We start from the raw sequence: 17,374 nt of genomic DNA on the forward strand, positions 1-17,374 counted from the left end.
ATATATATATATATATATATATATATATATATATATATATATATATATGTAATATATACATATATACCTAATAGTGAAATAAAATAACAATAAGTATATATACACTTTATGTGTATAAAATATAATAATTATATAACTTTTAAAATGTTTAAATATTTGCTATATAAAATGGCAATGAAATAAGTACAAGCACATAAATATAGAATAATTCCTTGCGCAAAAAAATTAAATTTGTACAATAATTCTTTTTCTTTTTTTTTTCGTACGGAACTTCGTTTTCTAGAACGTTAATTTTCTTTCTTTTATTCTTTCTTTTTCTTCGCTTATCTTTTTCTTCAACGTTCCTTCTCTTTTTACGGACTTTTGAGGTTATTGCCGACGGGAACCGATAATACCGTCGGCCCCAAAATAATGCCCTTCAACGCTCTTAATCCAGCGGCTTAATTTTATTCAGCCGCGCGTCTTTGCACGCCGGTTAATTAACACGCCGTTAACGGCGCCAAATGGCGAGGAGGTTAAAGAAATTTATAACCGAGCCGTCACACCACGTTCTTTTCTCCTTTTTTTCTTTTTTGCACGCCCCTGTGAAATTTCTCGTTCGCCACTTCGGTATATCTCCGAGCGCATTATGCGCAAGCGGAAATAGAGCCCGGCGGCGGGTTAACAATGGAAACCTCGTTCTGGTCGACCTCGTCCAGAATTACGCGGCCGGTCTAACGAATCCGCGGGATCATTATCGCGAACGCACGAAAAAAGTTTATCCATTCATTTACGTCACGCGGAAATTCGGCGAGGCTTTCTTCCGGAACGGGTCTCTTTGCGACTTTATTATTTTATCACAGACACCGCTGCATTCGATTGATTGATTGGTCAGTAACATAGATCTTATGTATTATGTAATGTAAAATCCATCTGGGCGAGCAATATTTAATTTTCTATATTTATTCAACCGTAGACTCACTCTTGATTAACCATATGATATGCATTTACCAACATAACTAAACTTGTGAATATAAATTAAATTTTTGTTAGAAAAACGAACACACACACACATACATACACATGACAGTCTTTTAAATACATATTTTCGATCAAAAGTCAAAAGCACATTTAATCTGTGCTTATAATGCCTGGGGGATGAAAAAATACCTATATGTTATTCAAAAATCGGTTCCTGATTGTGAAATTCGACATAAATTCTTTTAAATCCAATCATTTTCACAAAAATGTAGTTAAACGGACTAGTGTACAAAAATCCTGTATGAAAACTCAAGTAAATCGAAAATAAAATAAAAAATAGTCTTGAAAATCCATTTAGAATATTAAAATAAAATTTAAAAAATATATAGATTTAAAATAAACTTGGATATTATTTTTTACTTTATCTATAATTCAATTTAATATTATTTAATCTTATTGTTAATAACATGTGAATATTTGGGAATGCTGTCTATTTCTGATACTAAAAAAAATATTTGTTACGGTGGCTGGAAAATATTATGTATATTACGTAAAACGTTGCAAACCAAGCGTAACGAAATCATCATTGCCGCCAAACGTTCGTAATCCTCTCGAGACCATTAATGAGATTGAAAATTTTGCAATCTGCAAATCGAATGGTGACCCGATGAGAGCGATAAAGAGAGGTTGCACCAGAGTAACGGATTGGAAATAGTCGCGCCAATAATTTCCCGCAACGAAATCGTGCTCGTCGCATATCGCGACGCTCGCTGCGTCATCACCGTCATGTCGTCATTACGTCGGGTTGCGATGCAACTCTTCTTGCATGTATGTATACATGTACGTATATATGTATGTATATATCGAATATAATTTGTCGCGGCTAGGTAACTCCCGGCAAAATATATGGCAAACGAGTTTCATTCGGCGCGATTAAAATTTCAATCGTGCATGTTCCGCGAAAAACAATTATTTATCGTTGCGATTCGTTCGTCATGTTATCGTTATATTTTTGCCGCATCGAATAAAATACATCATATTTCTCTTTTTTAGGTAGAAAAGGTTGAAAAGACGAAAAAAGCGCAAATTTCATTATATATTATAAAACTGCTCAGATTTTGTATTAATAAGGGAAGCGCTGCCTTTGTGCGATAAGATAAAGATAAAGATAAAACTCATCGACAAATAACATAAAAATAGTGAATATCAAAAGTGTTGTAGATGTCGATACTAACTGAGTTGGTGTTAAATGATATTGCGATCTTTTTATTTAAATTCTATAATGGAATATCAGATTACTTTTTTGATTCAAATTTCAAATTTGAATTTTATTCTAATTCAAATTTCTTTGTAATATTAATCTTTAACATCAGTTTTCACGCTAATAATAAACACTTAAAAGGTTTCAAATGTAATTTTGTGTAATCCGGTACGAAAGTTTTTGATTGACATTATTATATTGTGTGTGTGTGTGTGTGTGTGTGTGTGTGTGTGTTTAAAAGAAAAAAATCTATATAATATTATTCTCTCTACATATTTGGACTATATCTCAATCTAATGCCATACCTATATATCGATACTTGAAGCTGATCCTCTTCGGTGGTCAAGTCCGTCATTCTAATTCCTCTCAAACTCACAGCCAAAGAGACCCTTTGTAGTTTTTTTCCGCTTGCTTTCGCCTGCAACAAATAAAATGGACAGGATAAAGTGTAATCATGTGCAAGAGCTTTCGTCCATTACCAGATAAAATTTAATTTCATAAAAGTATCTTTGTTCTCTATTATTTTTTTCACGATTAATTTCTTTGCAATATAGTCTGATATAATAAAAAGCAAAAAATGTTTTAAAAAATAAAATAATATAACTAAAAATTTCGAAATAATCTTCAAGTCTTCATTTCACGACTTTCTCTATATCATAAGATATATATGTTTATGTTTATATTTAAAAAAATGTACATATAAAATATGATAATAAAAATATGAATATAACACCCGCGATGAAATATCATAGTGGGTTCTATTTTCAAATACTTCATATCCAAATTTCTAATTATGTAGACATTATTATTCTAATTTCTTTGATCAATTAACTCTATTTTTGCATTATATAATAATTTTGACATCCTTATAAGGAGGTATATGTAAAGGAGGAGAAACAAATTTGCCGAGAAGATTAATTATTGTTTCATTAAACAGCAATCTTTTTTTATATTTGTTTTCTAACATCTTAGATTAAGAGCACTTCTATTAGGAGCATTAGGAGCATCTTCCTGCCCTTTTTTCTTAATCATAAAAATTCTATACATAAAAATTTTGACTAAGAAATTTCAAAAAGATAATCTGGAAGATTCACACACTGAATATCAGATTTCTATTTTTTCCATCCCATAAGACAATTTCGTCGTTTGCTCGAGCAGAGAAGGCGATGTTTACGAAAACTACTATTAGAGTAGCTCGGGGAGTTCCTCTAAGGGTATATTCGAGACGTAAACCTGAATAAAATAAAGCAATGCAATGGTCCAGGTTACCTTTTTCAGAAATCAAATATCTTGTTGCTAAATCGTAAGCTTCCGCGTCGCTCCATGGTAATGCAATTACGGGGCTTCACGCGGATTAAGCGGTCCATTTAACAATTTAACCAGCACATAGAGATCCCCGCCGTCTTAATCGCAATCGCGCGAAATTCCGGAACGTTCCTTAATCCAGCGATTCTCGAGCGGATCTCACAGGGCCTTTCTATCGCGGATACGTAATCAGGGAAGGATACACGTTTGCCTAATCCCTACTTAGCAATCTGATTAACCGGGATTCATGATAATACATTTCGCGTTCAAAAATGTGACTATTAACTAATATTTAATATATTCAAGAAAGTACAAAAAAAGAATTAATAATTTAAATTGCTATAAATATATTGGAGCTTTTGTCTCGAATTCTGATTTTAGATAAAAGTAACTAACGATAAAAACAAGGAAGAAACATTACGGGCGAAAAGACATTTTATAGATAAAGTAAATATAATAGTAGCCGCGATTAATTTCAAATTAATACTATTACTTGAATACAGAAGATATTTAAAAATTTAGAGAGATTCTTCCTATAATTTAAGTTTATCTAATCGATATTATCGTTGAACAAATGATGAAATACAAGAAGCTAATTACATGGTAAAGACAAATCTTGTATTAAATTTCATATTTAATAACAATACGAACGATATTATTATCTGTAAAATTATTTTGCAAGTCACTCGAGAGAAACTTTAATTAAAATTTTTGCCCTCTTCTCTATTAAAATAACAACAACAATTATCCGAATAGAACAAAACGAGGTTTGTAATTCGCGTCAATTCTGAGTGAAATCCATAAAAACATAATCGCATACAAAGTTCCATGATAAATTAATGGATTCGTTCGTAAAAAAAGAGGAACTTCGCAGCGATAACAAAGCTTAATAACCCCTATATATCTTTTTGTTTATTTTATAATTACCACGTTCAATTTGCAGCGCCACGAGCGTAATGCTTCTACTTATTCAACCATGCTTTCGACAGTTATTTGTTGCAAGAAATCGGATATAAGCGCATTTCCTGCTTTTCCGATAAATTAAATATGTTAATGCCCATTATCTTCTCGTTTTAAAAAGAAAATCAAAATTAAAATGTTTTCACAAATTGTTTTCTCTTTGTCTCTTTTTCATTTGATCGCAACAAAACGTTCTAGACGTCTCTCTTTGACTGACAAGTAGCAACTTATATATATTGGCACTGACTCATGTCTGTTAATTCAAATTATATCTAAAAGGTCAGGTTAGGGTGTATAGGTAATTTAGGGCGTCTTGTATCAGCAAGCTTCTTGCTCGCAAACACTAAATACCATTATCAGCGAGAACTTGCGGCAAGAGTTACATGATGGAAACTGTGTAGAGTTACCTTTATGGTCGCGACAAGACAAGACGTTGCTATTAGACGCGCGAACAACATTATCTTCTACTTCGCGACCGAGACACTTTAATTAGTGAGCAAATTATCTCGAAATAATAAAGACAATATTTCTATGTTTAACCGTCGATGAAACCTGTGAAGTATAACATCTCGAAAGCGTCTAAAAATTAATTAGTGTTCACAGTATAACAGATCTAAGAATGTTATGAAAAATATATTTCATAACTAATTGTATATTATACACGCTTAATTTTTCAAAAGAAAGTTCGTTTCCTAATGAAAGACTAAAATAGGCAAACAAATTTATTATTCCTACGGTTGACAAAGGATGCCGTGGATACGCGAATTCTCTTTCAAAACACGGAATATGGCTGCGACGCTACGAGAAGGAATTAACAATATAATGGACGCAATTACGCAAGTACAAAAGACGATAAGAAAGGAGAAGACGAGTCCGACGAGGCAGTTAGCGCGCAAAGACGAGGTGCAATGCAGGCTATGAGCAGGAAGTTCCCCGACGCAGAATACGATTGCACGCGTCGAGAAACTTTCGAATCGATCCAAATCGACATATAGCTCGGCGTTCACAAAAACCCAATGCCGAGGGTTCTTGTTCGGCATTGTAGACGCGATGCAGTAAAATCGTTTGAAGCGAAGCAGCTTAGTGCAACACGAACAGTCAAACCGGGCAATATACTTCACGTTTTATGTTGTTCTGGCTTGTAGTTTCGCATTTACAGTTAGATCGCGTTTTTTGGAATTTTGTGTAAATGATTTTTATAATTATATTTGTCGCGTGTATATTATATAATTTTATAAATTTTATACAACGATATTTTTTGTATAAATTTTATATAAATTATATTTATTTGGAAATTATAAATATATTATAGAAAGAGAGAAAGAAAGAGAAATTCTCTTCGCATAAATAATTTAAATTATAAATTTATTATAAGCATTATATTTTAGATTATTTATCATCGAAATGGGCAAAATTCTCTGACATGCGTGGACTGAACCCTCCCCGTTAATAATTATCTAGGAAATTGCCGAAGTACATACAGTCATACACTACCGCTTTCTGCGATGCTGTCCATGTAATCTCTCGGTATGAGTTGTAATCGCTTCGAAATTGGAATTATATGAGGCGTGCGAAGTTTCGTTATTAATTAATTATGTTCCTCGAATCGTTGCTAAATCGCGTAAATTTATTTCCTACCTGATTACGTTATTCAACGAGGATTTCGCTAAATCTGCTAAATTAAATCGAAATTTATAGATAGAACTTTATCTCATTCCTGAATTCGATTTCTTCTTTCAATCTGATTAATGATAAAATTGATTTTCAAATAATTCTTGTAGTACTCTTATCAAATTAATTAATATGATTTTGATAGAGAGAGGGAGAGAGAGAGAAAGAGATAAACGATATTTAATATAATATTTTTAACATTAATTACTAATATAAAGACTGTATTCAAAACTCTATCAAACGATAAATTCATTGCAAACCTTTTTTGTCGCAATAATTTTATTTCTTAAATCAATTTTTATTTTTAATAAAACGTTAAACGTCATGTATTCGGTACTATTTTACGAGTAAAGTAAAACTCGTTTCATCGGAAACAATATAAACAATGTTTGCGATATTTCACGTACAAAGTCGAACGTAATTAACATGAGTGGAAGTTGAATCAAACATTTCTAATTAATGCCGTTTTTTGTTTATTTTACCGTTTTTCGTTTTTCATCGCGTTTTTTGCTGCATTTTTTTAATTCCCGAATTCCGCGCATTAATAGCCATGATTGGAAAACGCATTCATGATTCGACAAAAACTGTGTCAGCGATCGACAACATCCGCAGGCTGTTGAACAATAAAGCACGAAAAAAAAAAAAAAGAATTAGACGAATTCCTCGTCAGCCGTGACAGAGACAAAGTGACGAATGAACGCGGCGTAAAGTAATCACGATTCATTTTCATTAGCTTTATTAACGGACTCGTGGCTATGCGCGGAATTAGTATCTTGCAATTTCAATTAAATTCTCTTCACGGCGGCCGCGTCGGAAAATGGTTTAAAGTAAATTACAGCGCGATATAATTTCGACGATAAATAATATAGTGCCAATCTCCGGCGCAGATAGCAAACCCGCTTTCTCTCTCTCTCTCTCTCCGCTCGGCAAACGTCAAATTTGTTAATAATTTAAAACTCTGCGCAAAATATTTTACACGCATACATAGTTATAAAGCGTAAATGTGTGTTGTAAACTGTTAAAAAAAAAGATTAAAGAAATATCTCTATATTTAAATATGATTTTATACATTTTGTATTTGCGGAAAAAAGTGCAATTCACATATTGGATAAAAAAATATGGTATGAAGCTATTACATTATTTTTCTGGATCATTAGTTTCCAAAATAAGAATGTAAAAAATTTTCTCAAACTAGGGAGGTAAAAATTTAATATTATATAATATAATATAATATTTAAATCAAATATATGATAGAATTCGCAAATTGGACACAAGACAATCCTTTATTTCGTAATATTTAATTATTTGAGATATGTGATTTATAGCGTAAAAAATAACGATAAATCAACAAAGAAAAAAAAATAGAAAAAATATAATTCATATAAATTTAATAAAAAAATAGTTTAAAAATGCAATTTGAGATTATAAAAAAAATTGTGGGACTATAAATGCTGTTCCAAAATACATTACTAAGCTTAGAAGGTAAATCATGAAAAGATTTCGAATACGCACCATGGTGATGACGGTCTTGATGGCTTCTGCCGTGGCCTCCTCACTCGAGGGTGTCTCGACGAGGGTGCTGCCCAAATATTTGAGGGTGAATCTTGCCTCGGACGTATCCTCAGATTCCTCCCCGTGCGTCGTGCCCGCCGAACCGCTACCCTCTACGCATTCACGGCTATTCGCCAACGCCCATTCCTCGCATAATTCTGAAAGTTAACATCGAACAAAATATTAAGACGCTATAATTAATCTAGCGAGTATTATATATATAATTCGCTTTTTTCTTGCGTAAAATCGCAATGAAAAGAAATCCACCCAATTCAAACCAAAATAATATTTCCCGTAAAATATTTTATTGTTCGAATCTTTCCCGCTCGGCAAACGTCAAATTTGTTAATAATTTAAAACTCTGCGCAAAATATTTTACACGCATACATAGTTATAAAGCGTAAATGTGTGTTGTAAACTGTTAAAAAAAAAGATTAAAGAAATATCTCTATATTTAAATATGATTTTATACATTTTGTATTTGCGGAAAAAAGTGCAATTCACATATTGGATAAAAAAATATGGTATGAAGCTATTACATTATTTTTCTGGATCATTAGTTTCCAAAATAAGAATGTAAAAAATTTTCTCAAACTAGGGAGGTAAAAATTTAATATTATATAATATAATATAATATTTAAATCAAATATATGATAGAATTCGCAAATTGGACACAAGACAATCCTTTATTTCGTAATATTTAATTATTTGAGATATGTGATTTATAGCGTAAAAAATAACGATAAATCAACAAAGAAAAAAAAATAGAAAAAATATAATTCATATAAATTTAATAAAAAAATAGTTTAAAAATGCAATTTGAGATTATAAAAAAAATTGTGGGACTATAAATGCTGTTCCAAAATACATTACTAAGCTTAGAAGGTAAATCATGAAAAGATTTCGAATACGCACCATGGTGATGACGGTCTTGATGGCTTCTGCCGTGGCCTCCTCACTCGAGGGTGTCTCGACGAGGGTGCTGCCCAAATATTTGAGGGTGAATCTTGCCTCGGACGTATCCTCAGATTCCTCCCCGTGCGTCGTGCCCGCCGAACCGCTACCCTCTACGCATTCACGGCTATTCGCCAACGCCCATTCCTCGCATAATTCTGAAAGTTAACATCGAACAAAATATTAAGACGCTATAATTAATCTAGCGAGTATTATATATATAATTCGCTTTTTTCTTGCGTAAAATCGCAATGAAAAGAAATCCACCCAATTCAAACCAAAATAATATTTCCCGTAAAATATTTTATTGTTCGAATCTTTCAAAGAAAAAATAATTTGTGATCCTGAAATTCGATTCGGGAATTTCACATAAAGTAAATTTTGACTGTTAAAAACTTGCGTTGAATGTACGATCATGGAAATAATGCGAAGGTTGTTTCGCAAATTAATAGAAAATGGAGGAATATAAGAGCAGAAATTTGGAAACCGCTACTCTCTTCACAGGCATATAAATCCGGTGGAGATAAATGTTACGGTGGACGGAAAGGGGGATGACCGATGTAACATTAGTCCAGGTTCGTGCAACCACATAAGCCAACCTCGTTGTCTGTCCACTTCGTGACAGGAATAGCCGCACGTGTGTTACAATAATGGATGCCCCGGGTGTGTACATCGTTCTCCAGTCCAAAACTTGTCGAATAGTTGCAATTCCGTGGAGAGAAATTACGATGCAAAAATGTCAGATCACCATTTTATGAAACTTGACTCAATAATGAAGTGAAAATATTTAAGAACGTACAGAAGATTATTTTTTTTCTGGGAAAGAAGTTGATGGAAATCGAATTCATCGCTTTCATCGACAAGTTATAATTATTACAAAATAAAGTAAAGTACAATTCCCGAATCGATAGAACTTATAAGTATTACAAAGTGAGAAACCAAGTACATTTTGCTCTTTGATGCACGATAAAAGAGAAAAGTTCACAGAAAATTACGTGTTTTGAAGAAAGTTAAAATTAATCATCTCGTCTTTAAAAGAAAGAATTGTAACTCTTATAAAATAAAAATTGCGTGTACTTATATCAGAACTGATTTTTTTATCGATAGTTTTTTATATATTAATTATTAATGACTCATTGATCTCATTCTCTCTGTTTAATATAATTACACTTAAATTTTTACAACATACACAAATGTAATCGGTACTACAGAAGAGAAAATTCGCGAAACCGTTTTCTTACCACGATTCGTCTTCGTCGTAAGTTAAGGGAACAGTATTGCTCGCTTGCGAGAAAGTACGTGGGCGAATGTATGTACGTACGACATTATTGTCAACTATGTACAACTTTACCCGCGGAACAATTTTGTAAAAGTGGCGAGAACTCGTTACCACTTTTGTGCCGGGGCATCGTCGTGACACCTCGCGATCGAGAAAAGAAAATCGAGTCTCGCGCGATCCCGCGGGCATCATTCCTACGAATATACGTGTATTGCTTTAAGGGAGTTAGAGGGTTCGTGCTACAATGTGTCAAAAGTTTTCGTGCCACCATGGCACAACGATATATGCGATCCGACTTTCTCACTCTGACACGCGACTCTTCTCTCACAAATCGACCGGAAAAATAAAAGCCGAAGTACAAATCGAGTAATCCGATAAAGGCCATCAATCGCGTTGCGTATAGCGTGTATCTAAAGTCTTTCAAGTACAAACTCCTCCATAAAGTTTGGAACAAAAAAGATCTTACTTTAAAATTTATTTAATTTTAAATATCTTAATAACACTATTTAAAATTAAGTTTTATTAGAATAAAATGCATTTATACAAAATAAAATCGAAAACTAGGTTTTTTATGTTCGTAAAAAAATAGTGTATTATAATTTTTGATATTAAAGATTACTTTTTCTAAGCATCGACATTTGCATAATAAAATAAAGCAAGCTTTGGTTAATTTGATTTAAATGAGTCATTTTTGCAACACACAATATATATGTATATACATACGAAATACACTCGCGATTCGCTGTCGGTGAATAAAAACAGACAGTAGACGTTTCCGCAAATCGAGGAACGCGGAAGACATGAAAGCGCAGGAAACGCGATCGCCGCCTGGCCCATTTGTATCAATTTGTCAATGAGCACTTTCTGCGTACTTTTTTTCTTCCGACTATCACCGACTATCAATCTTTAACAATCTTCTAACGTCCGGAGAGATTCTCGCTCGATTTCGCGATAAAAGCGGCTGCTCCGAGCAATTTCTTCGATAAACGTCGCACCGCGAAATGCATCTTGACGTACGATATCGTGATTGCGAGATGCATCATATCACATATGCGCGTATAGCTGATAAGATATCTTATATTGAAATTTATGATAAAGTGGCTCTTCCAATAAATATCTTGCCTTAGAAAAATTAATTTTAGAAATATTGCAAGTTTTTCAAAAAAATTCCATTCAAAAAGATATAAATTTCAGATCTCTTAGTTTTTGATTTTAATGCAATTTTTATACATATGAGATGTGCGTGTAATTTTATACAAGTATATAATATATACTGTAAATTATATAAAATAATATTTTTAATACATTATATATGATAATAAATATTTAAATATTTAAATTTTAAATATAACAGATCTCTTTTTTAATGCAATTTTTATACATATGAGATGTGCGTGTAATTTTATACAAGTATATAATATATACTGTAAATTATATAAAATATATAAAATAATACATTATATATGATAATAAATATTTAAATATTTAAATTTTAAATATAAAAAATATTTTAAAATACATTCTTTTTATTATTTTTTTAATGCAGATTAAATGTTAATATACATTTCATGTATATTTTTACATTATAATTTATATTATGTTCATGGACAAAAAGCTGTTTAATGTAAACATGGCAGATTTCAGACCGCGATAAATTTAGCCGTGACGCGAATATTTATTCCACGGATGTTTCCTTCGACGGAATAAAAAGAATTGACTTCGGAGCCGATCGGGCAACGAGTATTTTAATATTTCAACGGCCGCGTTGACAGGGTACTACGTGAAGCCATTCTGCGCGCGACGCCGCTGACGCAAACGCAGCACCATTCGGCTGAAAATTTATGCCTAACCGTACTATCCCCATCCGGCGCAGCGCGGTATGGAAAACCGATATGTATGGTGTGTGCCTGTGAAGTTCCATTGCGGAAAAGGTAACCGAAGAAACAATGGATGCGATGAGAACTTTCAAGTATTATTTAGGATATTTTATCGCTTTCATAATTTTTAGTAGTACAAATAATCGATTTTTTAACCAAATTTGTAGCAAATACATTTTTGATTCATTTCTTTTTCGATTATTCTTTGACACCCAACGTATAAGACTCCTACGGAAATTTATGAACTATAATAAGGACGATGTTACATCGATAACATAAATTTTACGAGCACTTCGATGTAAGAGTATCTCGTCGATCTAAGTATTTTCACACGCGGAGAATCTTCGGAGACACGCAGTTTCCATGACAAAATGGAAAGATCTCTGGTCCGAAGAATTCTTTGTCATAGTTCGCGGCAGCGAATCGTTTTTCTCTCTTTATTTCTCTCTTTTTTTCTCTATCTCCCTTGGGCAAAAGCAATTTGTGGGGTGCTTTTCCCGGTTCGGACGCGGACTACGCGAAATTGGGCCAATTACTTGAAGTTTTTTCAGCAATTACTAAAACGACCGCGGAACGACTGAGCTTGGGAGAGAAATTAACTATCCGAGAAATTGAGAGAGGAAAAGAGAAGGAAGAGAGAACATGCGTTTTTAGAAGTCTAATTTTTACACTTGGCAGATGTATTCATGTTTATGCGGTCTTGATTCTCTGATTGGCGTTTGCATCGTAAAATCAATGGCGTGATGGATATAAAAAACACATATCTTAGGATATAAATTTCCCTTAAATAGTTCGAGTAGAGACGAGAATTCGATTCAGTCGTGGATTGACCGCGAATAAAATCTTCGTCGGGGACCTTTCAGTGCGCGATCGTGCCAGTCGATTTTATTTCTACCCGCACTTGGCTTCCGATCTGATTCGTCCGATGTACGCGCGGGGTTAACCGCGGGGGAAACTTGTTCCTTAAGCTTGTTGCTCACCAACGAGATTTTTCCTCTCTCATGTTCAATACATACCGCTGGAGAACGATAGGAATGGAATTGATGCGCTTTTTCTCTTTCTTTTTCTCTCTATCTCTCCGCGTGAGTTCTCTTGCGAATCCGCTCGCGAATGCGATCTTATCAATGCAACGAGGAACATCGCCGCAATTCTCGACGCGCATGTATACATAGTGTACGTAGATTTGTTTCTTTGAAAAGAGATAGATTAAACTGCGAATAGAAGATGATCTATAATAGCGAGACATCCAACAATAAAGAGATACCAGAGATATATATTTTACGCACGATGTATCCTTTAAATCTCCTTTAAACGTTGAAGCATGCTTTCAGACCATTAAGTTTAACTAGCTAAAGGACTATTGAGTTTGACGTTAAAAGCTAGTTTCTTGGAAATATTGGAAAAACCATTTTCTTTTTAAAATATATAGGTCGAAAAATGTTTTATTTTTTGCACGTCTCAAAAACTTTATTTAGAGACGACTTGCTAAAAGATTTAAAAAAAAAAGGTATTTCCAATTCTGTGCACACGAGATTATCGGAATTAAATGTCTTTTGTTATCGTTGCTCGTTAAGGAGAGATATATACGGTGATTTTACTGGTAATCATGGATATCGCGTACTGCGAAGGCAGAAAATTGAGAAGGAAAACTAATGCGACGTTCCAACGAACGATTCGCCATTTCGCCCGTATTTCGCGACGGCGATTCACCATAGGATTTCTATTGAATACGGCTTTCCATCCGGAGAGCTGGACGCGTATCCATATCGGTTACGCGCTTTCATTCGTTTCTCCGGTCCGCGACACGTAACTGCTGCCGGATATTTCTTTTCTCCCTGTATGCATGCCGAATATTTCTCTACGTGGAATCACAACTGAATTCCATCGCTGCCACCGGTAAAACCGGTAAATATCGACGATGTGAAATTATTGAACGGACTATTCCTTTCGCGTCTCTTCCAGTCCGCGAAATTGCGAGTGCACAAACGTGAAAAAGCGTCTCATGAAATTTTCAAATCTCGATTGAATCCGTAAGTCTCAATATCTTCAAATAAAAGCATTATCAATTAATTCTAATATCTCAATTAAAATCTTGTTTAATCGTAATTACGTCACAGCTAAAAATATAAAACAAAATAGTATGTATTTCTTGGACCAATTTTAGATAGATATTACTTTAACAAAATCCTTAAACATCATGTGTAGTTATCAACATATTTAAAATCAACAGTTCAAAAGAAATACAGAAAACATATAATTAAGTTATATAAAATTTTAAATATAAAAAATATTTTAAAATACATTCTTTTTATTATTTTTTTAATGCAGATTAAATGTTAATATACATTTCATGTATATTTTTACATTATAATTTATATTATGTTCATGGACAAAAAGCTGTTTAATGTAAACATGGCAGATTTCAGACCGCGATAAATTTAGCCGTGACGCGAATATTTATTCCACGGATGTTTCCTTCGACGGAATAAAAAGAATTGACTTCGGAGCCGATCGGGCAACGAGTATTTTAATATTTCAACGGCCGCGTTGACAGGGTACTACGTGAAGCCATTCTGCGCGCGACGCCGCTGACGCAAACGCAGCACCATTCGGCTGAAAATTTATGCCTAACCGTACTATCCCCATCCGGCGCAGCGCGGTATGGAAAACCGATATGTATGGTGTGTGCCTGTGAAGTTCCATTGCGGAAAAGGTAACCGAAGAAACAATGGATGCGATGAGAACTTTCAAGTATTATTTAGGATATTTTATCGCTTTCATAATTTTTAGTAGTACAAATAATCGATTTTTTAACCAAATTTGTAGCAAATACATTTTTGATTCATTTCTTTTTCGATTATTCTTTGACACCCAACGTATAAGACTCCTACGGAAATTTATGAACTATAATAAGGACGATGTTACATCGATAACATAAATTTTACGAGCACTTCGATGTAAGAGTATCTCGTCGATCTAAGTATTTTCACACGCGGAGAATCTTCGGAGACACGCAGTTTCCATGACAAAATGGAAAGATCTCTGGTCCGAAGAATTCTTTGTCATAGTTCGCGGCAGCGAATCGTTTTTCTCTCTTTATTTCTCTCTTTTTTTCTCTATCTCCCTTGGGCAAAAGCAATTTGTGGGGTGCTTTTCCCGGTTCGGACGCGGACTACGCGAAATTGGGCCAATTACTTGAAGTTTTTTCAGCAATTACTAAAACGACCGCGGAACGACTGAGCTTGGGAGAGAAATTAACTATCCGAGAAATTGAGAGAGGAAAAGAGAAGGAAGAGAGAACATGCGTTTTTAGAAGTCTAATTTTTACACTTGGCAGATTTATTCATGTTTATGCGGTCTTGATTCTCTGGTTGGCGTTTGCATCGTAAAATCAATGGCGTGATGGATATAAAAAACACATATCTTAGGATATAAATTTCCCTTAAATAGTTCGAGTAGAGACGAGAATTCGATTCAGTCGTGGATTGACCGCGAATAAAATCTTCGTCGGGGACCTTTCAGTGCGCGATCGTGCCAGTCGATTTTATTTCTACCCGCACTTGGCTTCCGATCTGATTCGTCCGATGTACGCGCGGGGTTAACCGCGGGGGAAACTTGTTCCTTAAGCTTGTTGCTCACCAACGAGATTTTTCCTCTCTCATGTTCAATACATACCGCTGGAGAACGATAGGAATGGAATTGATGCGCTTTTTCTCTTTCTTTTTCTCTCTATCTCTCCGCGTGAGTTCTCTTGCGAATCCGCTCGCGAATGCGATCTTATCAATGCAACGAGGAACATCGCCGCAATTCTCGACGCGCATGTATACATAGTGTACGTAGATTTGTTTCTTTGAAAAGAGATAGATTAAACTGCGAATAGAAGATGATCTATAATAGCGAGACATCCAACAATAAAGAGATACCAGAGATATATATTTTACGCACGATGTATCCTTTAAATCTCCTTTAAACGTTGAAGCATGCTTTCAGACCATTAAGTTTAACTAGCTAAAGGACTATTGAGTTTGACGTTAAAAGCTAGTTTCTTGGAAATATTGGAAAAACCATTTTCTTTTTAAAATATATAGGTCGAAAAATGTTTTATTTTTTGCACGTCTCAAAAACTTTATTTAGAGACGACTTGCTAAAAGATTTAAAAAAAAAAGGTATTTCCAATTCTGTGCACACGAGATTATCGGAATTAAATGTCTTTTGTTATCGTTGCTCGTTAAGGAGAGATATATACGGTGATTTTACTGGTAATCATGGATATCGCGTACTGCGAAGGCAGAAAATTGAGAAGGAAAACTAATGCGACGTTCCAACGAACGATTCGCCATTTCGCCCGTATTTCGCGACGGCGATTCACCATAGGATTTCTATTGAATACGGCTTTCCATCCGGAGAGCTGGACGCGTATCCATATCGGTTACGCGCTTTCATTCGTTTCTCCGGTCCGCGACACGTAACTGCTGCCGGATATTTCTTTTCTCCCTGTATGCATGCCGAATATTTCTCTACGTGGAATCACAACTGAATTCCATCGCTGCCACCGGTAAAACCGGTAAATATCGACGATGTGAAATTATTGAACGGACTATTCCTTTCGCGTCTCTTCCAGTCCGCGAAATTGCGAGTGCACAAACGTGAAAAAGCGTCTCATGAAATTTTCAAATCTCGATTGAATCCGTAAGTCTCAATATCTTCAAATAAAAGCATTATCAATTAATTCTAATATCTCAATTAAAATCTTGTTTAATCGTAATTACGTCACAGCTAAAAATATAAAACAAAATAGTATGTATTTCTTGGACCAATTTTAGATAGATATTACTTTAACAAAATCCTTAAACATCATGTGTAGTTATCAACATATTTAAAATCAACAGTTCAAAAGAAATACAGAAAACATATAATTAAGTTATATAAAATTATCTAATATTTTACTATACCTTTTTTTAAATTAATTCTCATATTATAAATCCAATAGTTAAGAAGAGAAATTATTTTAACTTTTAATGAATTCGCCTTGACAAATAAGAGAAACATTCGCGAAAACATTCGTGCCATTTTATGCATGCGATCGAATGTATTTAGAGCCGGCTGATAGGAGTCTCGAACTGCATAGTAATCGTGTGCAAACGCACGAGCACAAACAAGCCGCGCCGTTCAGAAATTAAATCGCGAAAATTAGCCTCCAAGCTGCGCTCGTACGCAACAAAAATTTCCCATTCCCCTTAATAGGATTGCTTACAGCGAGTAGCAGCAAAAGGAAAGAAGGCAGAATATCGTTAGATTCTTTTATCTAGGAAAGAAATAAAGCATTCCAAAAGTCACACTTTTTTTCGCATTTTCTTTTTCTGGCACAAGATCCATCATTTTTATATAATCATTATTATAAAATATATATATATATATATATATATATATATATATATATATATTATTATATTTATAAACATACAAAATATATATACAATCTTCTCAATAAATTTTAAGAAGTTTTAAGAAGAATTGTAAGTTTAGGTGCGCTCCATCTAAAATTTTGTACTCTTT

General features: G+C 33.9%; 1 protein-coding gene across 2 annotated transcripts in view; it reads right to left on the reverse strand.

Moving 5' to 3' along the window:
• LOC115235193 (low density lipoprotein receptor adapter protein 1-like) overlaps window positions 1-17,374 on the reverse strand; it is a 73,201-nt gene that overhangs the window by 10,239 nt on the left and 45,588 nt on the right. For both annotated transcript variants that reach the window (XM_029806812.1, XM_029806811.1), the window contains exons 2-3: window positions 8,624-8,820; window positions 2,527-2,639 (exon numbers count right to left, since the gene is read on the reverse strand). In XM_029806812.1, the coding sequence (XP_029662672.1) occupies window positions 2,527-2,639; window positions 8,624-8,820 (310 nt within the window). The remainder of the gene's footprint in view (window positions 1-2,526; window positions 2,640-8,623; window positions 8,821-17,374) is intronic.

The sequence above is a fragment of the Formica exsecta genome, unplaced genomic scaffold (assembly GCF_003651465.1).
Source record: "Formica exsecta isolate Colony F162 unplaced genomic scaffold, ASM365146v1 scaffold211, whole genome shotgun sequence".
Classification (NCBI taxonomy): domain Eukaryota; kingdom Metazoa; phylum Arthropoda; class Insecta; order Hymenoptera; family Formicidae; genus Formica; species Formica exsecta.